The sequence below is a fragment of the Dermacentor andersoni genome, chromosome 8 (assembly GCF_023375885.2).
Source record: "Dermacentor andersoni chromosome 8, qqDerAnde1_hic_scaffold, whole genome shotgun sequence".
Classification (NCBI taxonomy): domain Eukaryota; kingdom Metazoa; phylum Arthropoda; class Arachnida; order Ixodida; family Ixodidae; genus Dermacentor; species Dermacentor andersoni.
In genome coordinates, this window is record NC_092821.1 from 67,937,169 (window position 1) to 67,953,490 (window position 16,322).

Consider the following 16,322-nt stretch of genomic DNA (forward strand, 5'->3'; position numbering starts at 1 on the left):
ATTTGACTGTACGTAAAAAGATTTTGTCTCCAAGGCAATTTTATGACTGGGCACCATGAGATTACAGTGCAGAGAGGAGAGAGACACAAATGTAAATCCTGAACACCAGAGCTCCAAACACACGACCAGGATTGAGGATGCCAACTTGTAACGCCATATGTCAGCATGTACAGCAGTCAGAATGTCAAACATAAGACGTGTTGTGACTATTCACGTGTCGTGAACCTCTCTTAATTTCTTGGTCAGGCCTTAGGGGAGCCAAGATGTTTGAATTTGTTTGAATTCAAACATTTTGAATCAGCTAAAATCTTCGTCAAAGTTAAGCACCCTCAAGATAGGTTCGAAACGAATGGAAATTTAAATTACCCAGTTTCAATTATTAAGGGTTGCCAGTGCTAGCGTCACTTTTACTGCCCTTCACATTTTACAAGTTTGCTTCCAAGACTTCGGGGTTGGTTTAACGTAACCATTCTATTTGAATCACATTTCTTTAACATGCTTTGCCCCAGCTCAAGCAGTGCCCTACCACGGTCATCACGAGTACTGACAGATTCTGAAAAAACTTGTAGTAGGACAGGCCCGGAATTTAGCTGTTAGAAATAAATGACACATAAATGCTCAGGTTTGGCACGTGAAAAAGTACAAGGAAGTGAACTTACTGTCTCATGGCAAGGTTCGCCAACTGCTCCATGAGGGCGAACGTCTCTACGATGTTGGTGAACATGGAAAAATAGTGCTGGAAAAGAAAGAAAAAAAAAATTTCAATACCTGTTGGTTTTTACACAAAGCAGTCACTTCTTGTCACACCTCCAGTTTCCTTGGTTGTGCATTCAATGTATTCTAAACGATCACATTTATTTTTTTTCCCCTTGAAACCAATGCCTTAAAAGCATGTTTCTGTCACAGTCGAGTATGAAAACGAGCCTTCAACAGCCACACATTGTCTTCATTGAAATCAATCGTGGCGTGCTCCTATCATGCCCTGAATGTGGAAGCATGCCGTGTGGTCTGTGTACGGCGAGCCATTACCATGTGCAAGTCCCGTGCATTGAACGCAACAGTGGCGCAATTTGGCAGACAGAGCATGTGCCATCATCGTTATCCACTGCTCACTTCAAGGTACACTAACGCAGAACGACGAGACGAGGACAAGAAAACCACAACAGGAGCAGTGCTGCTAATTTCACTCAATTTTAGATGAACTGACTTGCCCAAATCAAGTTGTTAACACCCCTGCTCATTTTGCACCGTAAGAACCATGCTGACAAGAGTCGAATGCCTCGGTGAACAAAATGCAACAACCACAGAGTTTTCTAAATTGTCAGAGGGGGAAATCTGGCCCCACTGATACGCGAGTTTCCCAAAAGGTGTTGTTAAACTGTGGCAATATCAGGATATGAAAGGTTACACCAGTCTTTAACGTCTATACAGCAACTTTTGCACCTAGCAATTTGTGCAAGGTGTTGTGGGCATGTATTTTGGAAGTCGCAACAAATAATACCCTGACGAACAAGGAGAGCTTTGTGAGCATCAAGAAGCTTGTCTTGAGAAAATGGCAATGTCTGCTGTGAAGGTTGGCTGTTGCTGCAGTAAACAAATTCAGAGCAGGAGAAATTCTTAAATTCTGCTTAAAAAAAAAAAGGTTTCCGACCATGATAGGCCTGCAAACTACAACACAGTGTGAACACGAAGACAATTTATACTAGTAAGCAAACAGACAAGAAAAATAACTGTGCAAGGCTCTTCACAAGTGGCCACATGGCCACGTGTAAAACATTGTGGCACCCTTAAATGTTTCAAGTTCATTTCGATTGGTTGCATGTCACTTCGCGGTACTGTGGCATTCCCAGAAGTTGTTAAAAAAGAAGAAGACTCTTCATTTACTTTCTTCTGTCTGCTGGCGACCATGATGGTCTCTGGGAACAGGAAATTGTTGCTCCTCTCCAGGGTCTGGAAGACAATCAGGAGAGGACATGAGAGGCATGCTTATGGAAAGCAGTTATCGGGACTTCACCACCAAATACACACAGAAGGTGCCATAACTTCAGTGTTTTAAAAATTTTCAGTGATTCAGTGATAAACCTTCCAAATAGTACTTCGACTTATGGCATCTTCCGGAAAAACGATAATGCAATCTACTACTTCTTCAACAGATAGCACTGAGTAATCAACTTTTACTGTGCAAAAGCAATATGCATGTTTCTTTCATTTTGGGGTTTCAGCATGGTCCAACACACAATCAACACTTCAGACTTCAGGTACGAGGTGTCTGAGGGTATCTGAGGCCCTTCTAAGCCTGGTTTGAAAGTTGGAACAAGGCATGTTTTTAATACTTGTGGAGTTCAAGCCTCTCTGTGTGTGCTGAATGGTTTTTAAAATCGTGCATATCGGCAAGAATTTTGGATGCTTACTGTTTTTCCTATGGTACATTGCGTAACTAACAATAACCATCGGGCCCAACTGGGAGAAATTTTGATCAAAACACCTCTGTTGTCAGCATAAAAAATCTATTAATTGCTGCTGATTTTTCAAGCAGACATCTACTAGTACTTTTTAACGACCTGTGGCAATACTGCTCGATATCGCCCTCATGCAAAGAAGTTTATTTCTACGTGGAAAGTAAACAGTATTGCTGAAAAGGATGATCAAACAAATGAAAGAAACAGTGGTGAATTGACTGAACACATTATTATGGGGTATGGTGATTCGACTGTTTTGGGAATATTAGTCAGACATTTTCCATAATTACTTGATTATGGCACACTCTTCTGGAAAAATTTATTAAAATATGACGTGTTACGATCGAGTATGAAACCAAAACTACAGTAGTGACCAGCTGTTGTCATTGACACTAAAGGCTGCCACAGTTCAATCCAATCCAATCTGCATGCCAGCTGGAGCTGTAAAAGCTGCAGTAGCTGCAACATTGTGTATGCCCGGTGTGTGAGTTCAGGCTGCCATTGTCTCATCATCATCATGGTGGTTAAGGAATGTGGTACAGTTGCAGCTCATTTTAACGAAGTTATCTGATGCAAGAATAGCTTCGTTAAATGCGATATACATTATAAACATATATGTATGTTAGACTAGTACCGGCTAGACAATATTTTATTTACTTTGTTATACAGTTGAACTACGCAATAACGAAATTGGTGGAGAATGCAAAAATATTTGCTTTCGCGAAAATTCCGTAGTTGTGAAATGCGACAGTGCAGATAGGTAAAGAGATAAAGTGTTGCAAAATGAGACCTTACTGTCAAAATTCCGTTAGCTTACTTTGGCACGCTTGCTCGACGATATAGAACCGCATTGCTGACAGTACAAAGTGTGCCGTGTGCATCGATCAACAGTGGCAGGACTGCCATGGAGCAGTATTCTCGGTCAACTGCGTTCGGGGATACGATCACTTTTGCGAGATTATGTGTAACTTGGCACCGGACACAGAGCAACAGCGCTTCAAGCATGCAGCAACATTTCTCCAGTGTACGCTGTCGCCTGTATACGCCGACGCTTCCGGTGCCGAGTGCGAAAGTGATCGTATCTCATATACCCGAAGGCAGTCAATCGAGATTACGGCCCCTTCGCAGAAATTTACATGCGGTGCCGAATCCGCACAAGACGCCTGTCAGGTGGCACCAGAGCCAGCATTCTAGAAGCAAGGGATGCATATTCCCGGGCAACTGCTCAATAACAGCCCAATGTGTGACACTCCATGCTGCAACTGCCATCTCAAGTGCCATAAACAATTCCAAGTCGGTGGGACGTGGATTTCCTTGCTTTTGCAGCATTTTCTCGTCGAGGTGCACATTACGCACTGCACTAGGTGTGCAAAAAGCATCGTCACATGTCGGTAGCAACATGCTGCCGCTTAAAATGGGCGATGAACAAACAAGATGGTGGCCATGGCGTGTTCCGGCCCGATTGCTTCTGGCGCTTGGTTGTTCACAATTTGTAAACAAAAATGGCGGTGCCCACGCAATTGTATTGCGGTGGTATATTACGCAATTTTAGTGCTAAGCAACCGCATTTGAGCACACTTTGGAGCCTGCTAGCCTCACGGGTGTAGTAAACGTTTTGGCAAATTTCACTGATGTGGGATTGTAGTACAGTGACATTTCGTTGTCGAGAGGCATGAAATGCATTGAATCCTGTGGGCGTTTGCCGGGTATGCGAAAATATTTCGTTGTTGTGAGAATTTTGGAATCGCTGGATTTTGTTAACGTGTGTTTTGACTGTATCTGATAATTCGTTATATCTGTGCACAGCACTGAGGATGACATTCTCTGAGCGAGCTGTTCATTGTGTACTCCAAAACACATTTATGCCGCTTGGGGCATACCTTGTCCCCAAACAATAATCGGCATCCTGTAAGAAAAACATGGAGGAGGTCCCAGCACGTCGCAAAACAAGGCTGTCAAAGAGCACGGTTCTCATGCCCAGTTACTCTGCACTTGCATGTACCCCCAATGGTAAACATTTTCGTTGCAGGAAATCTATCTGACATTAAATAAATAATAATTAAATAAATTCAGGAGTTTTACGTGCCAAAACCTTACGATTATGAGACATGCTGTAGTGGGGTACTCCACATTAATTTCGACTGCCTGGGGTTCTCCTGATACACGGACGTTTTTGCGTTTTGGCCCCATCGAAATGTGGCCGCCAAAGCTGGGATTCGATCCCACGCTCTCACTCACAGCTGTGCAACGCCCTAGCCACTACGCATGCCACCACGGCGGGTAGATCCGAGAATCCTTGCTTGCGTTGCACTTCTTGAAAACTCTGCGTTCAATACTTTCCTGTCAAGAATGCAATGTCATGCTGATAGCCCACATGCCATTTGTGACCTGGAAGTACTGGGCATGCCACTTTAAAGAAAGGAAAAGCACACAAGACAGATGACGAATGTTATTTGGGGCCAACATAAGCCTCAAAGGGTGCAAAATTTTCTTGGAGCAAGATAAGAAGGCCTGTCTGCAGCAGAAAGGGTGAGTGATGGCTGTGGCTTGGATGCACAGTATTTAATTGAACGTAATGCATCTGCAAATATAATGCAAGGGTTGGCCTTCCAGTCACTCAAAATAAATATGTCAAACCACAAATGTAATGCAAGATGAACGGAAAAATAAATGGTACCTTTATTCAAGGAATCAATTCGGAAACGAGTTCGCTTCACTTATCCTCAACGTCTGAGGAGGAGACACAGCCGGTATTCTTGGGTGATCACTTTCGGCAATAGTTTCACTTTCACAAAATTTTTTGTGACTTGGCCCCGAAAGCATCCCCAACAAGTGTTTCTGGACTGCGCCAAGCTCGCTATCACTGTCAAGAGCGCTGTTGGCTGTATACTTCGAGGGGTTCAGTGACCGGACAAGCCAAGGGTTGCGAAAGCGAAACTATCTCCGAAAGTGATTGCCCGAAAACCAAGTCATCCGTGCCGTCCAGCTTGTTTGAGATTAAATTGCACAACCATTTCATTCTGAGGCAGCACTACGAGGTGCACAGAGCCCTTCCAACTGGCCTCGCATTTAAAGGGGGCCTCCTGCTGGTCCCACGGTCTGCGAATTGTCGGCTCAATAATGTGGAACCACTGAGCCATCACAAAGTTTCGAAGCTCCTCCACCATCAAAACTGCTCATCTTTCGAAGCAGGAGTCATACTGAACCTGCTGCATCACCGTAATGTTGCAAATAAACATGACTTGAAGCATGAAAGGCCGCAGTGTTCTGCAGCACCCTAACCGTAATACTAGTATGATGTACTGGAATAGGGCAGTGTGTTGTTCATTCAGCAAAACAATGCGAGAGCAGTGGTTGTTTTTGCGATGGCACCACCAGATGGGTGGCACTGTGATCTACCGATGTGCCTAGCACGAGAAACTTAAGTATGTTGTGCTAAAGTTTCTGCGCTTACAGACTAAAACACTCTTAAAACACAATTGAAATCAATATAATTTGCATAAATAAATAAGAGAAACTGTTAGAACACATCAATAACATCATCTAAGCTTGCACGTTTCCAATCACAGATCATGCAGTGTTCCTGATCGTCTGCTCAGCTCGGTTGCAGAAGACAAACTCTCGTCTGCTCGTTCCTTTTGGTAATAAGCATGCATATTTTTTTTGCTGCAAAGTATTTCAAAAGACACGAGGATGAGACAGTCCAGAAGAGCACTTGCCCCCTGCCAGGTGGGTTGCACTGGATCCCTTTCATGCTGAATCAACCAAAAAAGCGATTGCTGGGTTTCACTGAAGAAAAACAAATGCTCTGTGACGAATGCTGCCACCATTATTTCGACACTTCACCTGGCAAAAGGGCGCTGAAGGGCAAGAATACAGCCAACGCGCCTCATCTGAAGAAGCCAGGAGTTGTTCTAATCGTTAAGCACGAACCACGATGCACAAAAAACTTCTGCAAACTCAGTGACTTCTGTGCACATAAGAAATGTGCGAACGCAGCAGAAAAAAACTCGGCAAGCAATTGGTGAGCTCTGCACAGACACGCATGACCTCTGCGACGACAATAATTGTTGATCCCAGATGCCCTGTGTTGCAACACAGGGCACCCTTATGGCTCCACTTGCCAGCAATGGCTCCAGGCTGCAGCAACAGGTGGCACTGCAGCGGACTGGAGTGCTCGAGCACTCCAGGCTATCATCGCAACAACATCCATGTTTTGCTGCCAGATGACACACTGCCCTATTCCAATACACCATAATACCTGCCACAAGCACAGTGAAAATGACGCCAATTCCAACAATAACAAACAATAGACTGCAATAGACTTCTATGAATTAAATGAAGATATAAAAGAACAGGTTGCCAACAAAATGCTACTAGCCGCAAGATATTGAATATTTGTTTTAAATTTGTCAGTCTTATAATTTTCCAAATGTAAAGCGAGGGTCGAGTTCAAGCAACAAAAATCATGAAAGAAACATACGTTACAATCGAGTAAACAGGGCAATATATTTACTTAATTTTCGAACGAGAAATAATTGTCATTAGTCTCTCACTTACAATAAAGATTTCGTAAAGACAGTGAAGGACATTAATTTTTCTTCTCAAAATATATAACAATTGGGGCAATCATTTCTGTCTGTGAAAATCGGTCGTAAGTTACGAGCAAGGGCGTAATTGAGTAAATATGATATTTGCTTGCAGCTAAAAAATTCAAGGTCATCAGCACGAGCAAATTACTATGCTGTCATGGTCTTCCAGAGCATTATTCGATATTCGTTCCTTGAAACAAAGAACAACAATGCAGCTTCTACATGTGGCAGGGGTGGTTCACTGACTGACCGTGATGTCGGTCCATCGCAGCAGCAGTCGGGTGGTCTGTCCGAAGAGGAACGAGTGGAAGGCCAGGTGCTGCATGCTCAGGTAGAGCCAGCCCTGCTGTGGAAGACGACCCTTCCAGAAGCTGCATGAGTAGTCTGCATGCAAGACGACGGATGATGAGCAGGTGTGCCACTTTGATGCTCTATGCTCCCCTGCAGAAGATAGTCTGGCCTACTACAGCATGAGTTGGGTGTTGCATATCATCATTGTCATATTACAGCCACTACCAAACAAAAGTCTCTCCCAGCGATCTCCAATAACCTGTGCCTTGCACCGGCTGACCTCCTATGCCAGCAACTTTCGTAATTTCATCGCTCCACCTAACATTCTGGCATCCTCAACTGCACTTCCCTCCTGTAGGAACCCGTTCAGTGGCTCCAAAAGGCCACAGGTTATGTGACCTATGCCTTACATGGCATGCCCAGGTTCATTTTTTCCTCTTAATGTCAACAAGAATATTGGCTACCCCCGTTTGCTCTCTGAATCACACTACTGCTTTCCTGTTTCTTAATGTTACACCTACAATTTCTCAATGCGCCTAAATAAGCATGTCCAACATCTTTATGGCACAAGAAAAAGACAGAACGCTGACCAAAACGCATTGTGAATAAGTATTAGACATTTAAGCTTCTGTACGGAAACTTCGTTCACAGTACGGAAAACGAAATGCCTTATACTTATTCACAACACTTTCTGGTTGGCGCCCTCTCTTGTGTCATGAATTTACAAACCGATTAGACAAGATGTTGTCAAATGATATATTGCACGTCGAACAACCACATATGTGTACACTGTGCATGAATATGTATTCACATATGCAAAATATACACATGCTTTTTGTCATGAACTCCAGAAAAGTTCTATGCAGAGAAATACGCTGATGGTGGCTTGGATGTAGCTCTGCCTTGAACAGGCAGTGGTGTTTTGATGAGTGCAGTCTAAGGCAGCATCATGTGAGGTTAACGGAATCGAATTTATTTGCAACAATGTTTCAAGTGTTCGCGGGGAAGGTATTTAGACAGCTAAAAGTGTACTTCCCCATTTCACGCTTGTGGCTATGTAAGATGAAACATGAAGGACATGTTGCTTAATTGATCCCAACATAGGATTTGTGGGCAGATGACAATCCTACTTGGCAAATGCTTCCAATTTCAAAAGCTGCTCAACTTTTCATGAGTTACAAGGCCATGCCCCTTTACCTTTAATACCTGCAGAATGGTGACAGCAGAGTAGGCTTTGTGGCAAGTACAGCACTGAATAAAACATCAATGCCCAAGACACGAAAATGGGACACTGCACATGTTGCGACAATTGCTAAGTTTCCAGATTATGATAATGACAGGAAGTAACAGTGGCCTATCCTTGAATTCCCATTTCATTTTTATTGCACAGTGGTGATATACTTCAGTGCAGCAATATTTGCAATGCCTTTCTCTTCATCACCGAGGATTCATCATCATCATCATCATCAGCCTGGTTACGCCCACTGCAGGGCAAAGGCCTCTCCCATACTTCTCCAACTACCCCGGTCATGTACTAATTGTGGCCATGTCGTCCCTGCAAACTTCTTAATCTCATCCGCCCACCTAACTTTCTGCCGCCCCCTGCTACGCTTCCCTTCCCTTGGAATCCAGTCCGTAACTCTTAATGACCATCGGTTATCTTCCCTCCTCATTACATTAACGTTACACCTATCTTCCCTCTTTAACGTTACACCTATCATTCTTCTTTCCATAGCTCATTGCGTCATCCTCAATTTAAGTAGAACCCTTTTTGTAAACCTCCAGGTTTCTGCCCCGTAACTGAGTACTGGTAACACACAGCTGTTATACACTTTTCTCTTGAGGGATAGTGGCAACCTGCTGAGGATTACTTATGCAAAACATAATTGCCACTTAGGCTCCACAAATGCGGCTGCCACAGGTGTGTGCACTCACAGTTGACTAGTTTCTCCTGTGGGGGCAGGTGGAAGATGGAGGCAAAGCGGCTGGCGTTGAGCCGGAACTGCGCGTTGTCCTGGTCCACCTCCAGCAGGGAGACCTCGCGCTGCGCCACCAGGCTGCGAATCTTGCAGCACACAAACTCCGTTGCCTCGTCCTCGGAGTCGAAGGACTCTGCGTAACAATGGCGGCTGAGTGTTTGCAGCAGGCGTGCAGGAGACCGTCCTTGGTGGCATAGTGACAGCACAGCAACCCATGTCTGCTAACTAAATATTAGTACAAATCGGCAGCAATGACAGCGACAGCACAGCTGGTGGTTATTGAGTTTAATTACCTGTCCTACAATCGACCCTGCTTGTAAAGTGTCACTGAGCGTTCTATCACTTGTCACTGGAAGTTACAATGTGTGTCGTGTGCAGTCTGATAAGATGGACACCAACATTTGTGATGCAAAAATGAACTGATGCTGCAAGTTCATCTTTTACAGGTACGAAAACATATTGCTGACATCCCTAAGGAAACGATAGTGAAAAGGAAAACCATTCACATGCGACAAAATTAACACAATAAGATGCCATAGTAGATAGCTCCAGATTAATGTTGACTACCAGACTAACATGCACTCAAAGCACTCTATACCAGTTTTTCCGCAGTCCAGCACCATCGGAATGCAGCTGGTGTGGCAGGGAACTCAGCCTGTGACCTTGTGCTGGGCAGTACAATGCCTCATTTACTACGCCACTGCAGCGAGCAAATGCCTAACTCTCAGAGAACACTGCAACATTGACCCACAAACGGGATACGATAGATGCAGCTATGACCCGACAACAGCAGCGACTTACTGAGTGTCTCGAGGAGGTTCTGCTCAATCCAGGCCCAGTTCTGGAAGATCTCTTCACGTGACAGCGAGGTGGCCACAACTGAAAAATGAGAGACGGGTCATGATCACTTGTTTATGCACTGTCAAAACCCGAGTAACCATATGGGCTTCTCAGTACAGTCTTGAGAGTGATTTACAGTCTTTACTTACAGACTGATTTACAGAGAGTACAGTCTTGAGTGATTCTTAAGAGGCCTTACACAGGCTTTTGCACTTTATAATTGTACTTCATGAAGGATTACAGTTAACAACTCGCCCAAACCAATACCATATTCAGCTATCGCGTATGCAATAAAATGAGAGACAATAGCCGAAGCAACAACAAGAAAGTAAGACATAAATGACAACCACGAAGCAATAACTTTTACTTCACAGCATGAAGATCCTTGGCAGATAAACTGAACACAAATTAATTTACATGAACTTGCTTTAGCTATGGAGGTGTTACGATCTGCAAAAGCCTGTTTATTCTGTGAGTGTTGTTATTATGCTCAGAGGTTGATGCAATCAGATGTTATTGTGACCGCTATAGTGAAAAAGATTTTGATAGCTTTAGCATTTCTTACAACAAAAATAACTTGATGCACTGTACATATGGTGAACCCTACAGCTTGAACAAACATTTGTTATTTTGAGGCTTATAAAAAATAACAAAAACAAATGCTTTGGTATGCACAATATAAGTATAGCAGGCAGCTTGAACATGCAGTGAGTTACTGTGGTTTCATTTGGGAGTGACAAGGTACTCGAGAACATAATGATGACTTTGGGAATGCCCCAGTATTTTAGACAAGATCCAATATACTTGATTTATTTTCTTACGTTGTCTGCCTTGCGTCTGTTTTCAAAAACTGTTTAACCACCTTCAGACTCACTAAATGACTGAATTCACCTTCAATAATGGCTGCATGCTTCCATCACACGGTGCGTGTTCATGTTGGCCAGTGCTCCAACACTAGCAGCTTTTGCTGTGTCATTAGTACAGTGTGGCTGTTTGTTAGTCTTTCAAGACAATCTTAACATTCCTCACCTGGCTCTCTCTTCACAAACCTTTTTTTTTTCTTTCCACATAGAATATTTACCCCCCAAATACTAGACGAGCAATCTAGAGTAGCTTTATTGATGTCACTTGTGCTGCATAACTAATGAGAATAATTTATTTGTAAATGATTACACAATAACATTCACTTCACATAAGCACCAGTACACATTTGCTCCAATGGACTATACAAGGCGCCCTATGCTGTTGTGTCCAGATTGTGCGTAAATCATTTACATGTGGAAAGCTTTCTCATTTAACAGTGTACAGAAACTCGTAGAATGCCGCATACTGCAAAATTTGCGCTCACCATAGCTGACTTCAGAAAGGGGTGTCCGGTGCAGTATTCTATATGGGGCAGGCTGTGGGAAGAAGGGAAAAGCTTGTGATTATGGTTTCCTTGCATAATTGTGGTAGATATAAGGTGACGGGTCAGTGGACATAACTCATTCTGTGTAGCAATTACAAGCCATCAAGAATAACGCCTGCACACCTGAGTGGCAACCACATGAAAGGAGTTTCTCACATATTTTTTGGTCCAGCATACCCCTTCCACCTGTGCGAGCATCAGGATACTTAGCACGGTATATCCACTTCTACTGCTAAGTGCAAAAGATGCATTCTCGCCCCGATCGCAATGCAGTGGTTGCGCAGAGCGCAATGCATGAGCTGGTGTTGGTGAAAAATATGTCACAAACATCCTATGCCTGTTTCAGCAGGAACAATCAGGGGAACCAAGGGCCTTGATTTTCATGTTAGCAACAACCGTATGTAGCCAAGGAAAGCATAGGGAAAACTAGCTGTATCCTTTCTTTTTTAATTAAGATGTTGAATTAGAGAAATGAAAAAGGAAGAAAAGACAGTTTGCCTCCAGTGAGAGTTGAGATCGCAACTTATTAATTCTACATTTCAATTTAAAAAAAAAGTTCATAGTCACTTTTGCATCTGTTAAACAGTATGAAAGTGAAAGCCTCTGCACTCACGAGACATTCACTAATATACATGACATTCTCATTCAAATGCATTACTACTTCCTATTACTGTATTTGAAGGATTGCAACATGCCACTGATTGTAACGCGCAGTTGTATTACCACCCAAATATCCAAAAAATAACTTGGTGCCGATTCTGCCATGCACATCAAATAACGAAACTTGAGTCGATGCGTACCCTCTTGAAACGATATCATGGAACATACAAACACAGACAGATATGCATACAGCTGAATCTTAGCAGCTAGTGGCTATCGGAGTCCAGTGACACCTTTTTTTCGCTGTCCACCAACCACAGAAAGTCATCTTCAGTTCCATTTAATGCATTAGAAATGCCACACTTCTAGAGGTTTGCTCCACCATCATCTCAGGGAGGGCATTCCATGCACCATGGATTCACCTTGCGACGTCTCTGAGCATCGTTTTTTTCAGACAATCCGTTCTATGGGGGGTGGCAAGCTACCTTGCATCATTTTTTTTTTGTAAGAATCAGTTTTATTTTTGATTTTGAGTAGAATTACTTCTAATTGTAACATGCATGCAACTTGAACACACCTTTTATTTTAAAAATGTGCGCATTAGAATCGTGCAAATATGGTACTTGTTGTCTCCCACCAAAGGTGATGGACTCGACTCCTACCAGTGGTTGCGGGTTCGACCATCAATTTATGTGACATTGAATTTTGGTCTCACCAAAGGTCGAGGGTAAGACTCCCACCACAGGCTGTAAGTTCAAGTGCCTTAATTAACTTTACCTTATTAACACCAAAGGTCATGGGTTCGAGTCCCAACATTAGTTGCAGGTGGCACCATCAATTTCGGTGCCATTGAATTTTGATGCCATAATGCCGGATGGTCAATTTTTGATGATGGCAGACAACAGATTTTTTGACCCATCAGGCACTTAAGGCTTTCGCCTTAGTCACATTCGTCATCCGAATGTGATTGCAATAGTCGGTGATATGTACAGATGCGTTCAAGGTGAGCTGCAACACAGTGTCCACGGTTGAAAGGGCTCCAAGACTGCACGGCAGCACCGACATATAAAAATGAGAGAACTATGCAACATTCCAATTTATCAAGCAATTTCGTTTCATGTCAGCGCTGCCATGCAGTCTTAGAATCCCTTCAACCTTGGGCACTGCGTTGAAGCTCCACATTGAATGCGGCTGTAAATATGTGGAGATGCGCATGCACGCACACACACATAGACTCCAGGGCACTTGTGCACGCAAGGCTAAGGACCTTTCTCTTTCCCCTTTTCAAGCACCGTGTTTGCATCATGCGCACCAGGATAATGCATGGGAATCATACACATAACGAGAATAATGGCAATTAAGGCTCATTGCATTGATACACTTCACCGCCAGCTGCGGTGCCTTAATTGGGTAAAGTACTGTAGGCGTAATGCGGAAGATGTGGATTCAGCAAGTTATCTTTCTGCGCAGTTCCATTTTCCTTTATAGCATTACTTCTGCATTTCAATTAAATGTTGCAACTTACTTCCCCTATGCCTTCCCTGGCTTCAGCCCCTGGTGGCCAATTACAGATGCCACTTACATGAAAGAACTTCACGAATTGGCCCCAAGATAAAAGACATTTCTTGACACAACGAAACCTCCCTGAAAAGTTCAAAATGTTTAATCCGTGCTGCTGCTGCCCAGTTTTATTGACGCAAAAGAAATAGGAAATGTGCTAAAACTAAATTTTTGAGCACACAGAACTTGTCAGTGCCTCAGGCTATGTCACGAAGCATTGTGCCCACCACGACTCCTTAGCTCTCAATTTAGCGTGCTTTTGGTGAAAGCAGAGCCCAGGCACCCAACCTCGCACAGCCCCTGCACCTCCTGAGTGTACTCATATTATGGTTTCAGTGCAATCTCCGTCTCTCCAGAAGCAACTCGTGCAAAAAATAACACTGTGTATCTGTTGAGCTATCCATGGAGAGGTCATCTAAACACACAAAGACCTTCTAAGGTGGTGCAAATCTCTCAGTGCTCTGTCGCTCTGTCATAGCAGGGCAGCCAAGGGGAATAGGTGTGGCAGGTTTGTCCACATTTTGACAGGCAGAGAAATTTATGAATACTTGCTGTATTACGAATTGAAAGAAACTGACAACAGATAGCCAGTTTCTATAAGGCATAAAATGTCCGGTGAGCAAACAAGAAAAAAAATAAATGGCCAGAACCGAGTATTGGAAGGGCTGTTGTGGCCATGACCAGCATGGTATGTACGTCTGTCCAGACTATGACAGATGAAGAAATTTAAGAACTGTTCACAAATACTGAAATGGGAGAAAACAGAAAAATTAAAAATGAGGAAAGAAAGAAAAATCCGGTAAGGGCTTTGTAGTAGATGGAAAAATAATTGGGCAGTAAAGGGCTAAATCGATAATACAAGAGTATAAAAATATTGCCACCTTTGTCTTCTACACCAGGTCTACTTGTAAAATTGCATAATTCTACATGCTGTACCAGTTCTCACCTTGCCATTTCCTGTGTTATGTTACGTAATTACAATAACAATCAATAGTCTTAACCAATAAGTTGTATCTATCATAAACATTACGTTAGGTTTCTTTCAGCCTTTGTACTCCTGTATTTTGGTGCTTCAAGTGCTGTCATGTCTTGCAGTTCTACGTTCGAAAACTTTCGAAAAATTGTGTGACAGTGTTTTATTTTTCATACTTAGCTGTGATCTCTCTGCTTGAACTTATGCATGCAGTATCTTACCACTAAATACAAACAAATAAACTAAGCAGCTTTTACAAGCCAGATTGTGCATTTTCTGCAGATAATGGTTCTATATGGTAGTTATTACAAAACAGTGAGCGAAACAACAAAGTTTTCCTACAATACAAGCCGAGTGGGTGAGCAGCACTGATACGGCAGGTCCCCTAGAAAACATTAAAGAAAGCACTAACCTTGCTGTCAAATACTGAATCGAGTGTGCCTACGAGGACTGATGATAGACCCTTGGTGCCGTGACCTTTCCGCCTCTGCAGGGTGAAGAAGGCATTCGACTGCTCTGTCACCCTGAAACAGAAAAAAATGATCATGCAGGCAGTGAGTAAATTGTCCCCAGACTATTGCAAAGTCATTAAACTACGAGTTTTGACATCCTAAAGATGCGCAGTGGGCTATGAGGGCTGCAAGAGTAGAGGATTCCAAGCTAATTAGGCCACCTTGGTTTCGCTAAAGGTCAAACTGCAACAATATTTTTCACAGGGTAGAGAGCCGAATTTCAAACAGTGTAGGTATCGATCAGCCGCCATTAAACATTTTAAATGCTGGTGGATGTGTCATGAAAAGGTAGCAAAATAGATGCTCTTGATATTAGAATGAATAAAAAAAGAACGAAAAGAAAAAGAAAAGAGAAAGACACCATTATCGCTCGGGAGAAGTGGCACATGACCAAGAATGCTAAGAACCAGCGTGGTTCCTTGGCATCCTCTCCGAGGTTCAGCGGTGCCCCCGACTACTCGTGGTGCGCCGAAGCATCTCAGAGGCAATGTGTTGAGATTTGTCATACCACTAACCACCAGGTGAACACGTCATCTGCTTCGGTGCTACATAAGGGCTGCTAATAAAGAAATTAGAGAGTTACCAGCCCTACACCTTTGCTTAAGCACTATATACTGCTCGTTTATAACCAGTTTAGTCAAAGTGAGATTCTCCTGCAGTTGGCCTTTAAAGAAACACGGAAGAAGAATATTACGTTAGGCATTTATTTGAAAATTGTGCTCCGGCAGAAGCAAAACAAGCACTGTCACCATGAGAAGAGACTTGTGAGCCAGAAAATATGTGAAAACTAAAGACAGGTGGCACTGCCGTCTTGAAGCTTCCAGGCTAGCTCACCACGATGTCATCAATTTTTGATATGTCCATTCAAGTCCGGTTAATTGTTTATTGGCTAAAAAAAGAACAACACTGCATTCTAGAAGAATAAAATGTTGTGCGTGAACCCACTGTCTGTAAAATGTTGCATTGCATTCTAAAAGAATGTAGTGTTCATTCTACCATGTTTTAAAAGAATGCAAAGTCCATGGCCGACAACCAGCCCAGGAACAATAAAACCACAAGACTACTAAAGCAAACGTCGACACGGCGCTGTCTTCTGACCAATATGCAT

The 16,322-nt window shown here is 43.1% G+C and overlaps 1 protein-coding gene across 1 annotated transcript in view; it reads right to left on the reverse strand.

Moving 5' to 3' along the window:
- Tbc1d8-9 (TBC1 domain family member 8/9) overlaps positions 1-16,322 on the reverse strand; it is a 105,530-nt gene that overhangs the window by 81,037 nt on the left and 8,171 nt on the right. The window contains exons 2-8 of the mRNA XM_050185598.3: positions 15,115-15,226; positions 11,510-11,561; positions 10,123-10,200; positions 9,278-9,454; positions 7,302-7,435; positions 1,885-1,950; positions 660-736 (exon numbers count right to left, since the gene is read on the reverse strand). Of these exons, the coding sequence (XP_050041555.2) occupies positions 660-736; positions 1,885-1,950; positions 7,302-7,435; positions 9,278-9,454; positions 10,123-10,200; positions 11,510-11,561; positions 15,115-15,226 (696 nt within the window). The remainder of the gene's footprint in view (positions 1-659; positions 737-1,884; positions 1,951-7,301; positions 7,436-9,277; positions 9,455-10,122; positions 10,201-11,509; positions 11,562-15,114; positions 15,227-16,322) is intronic.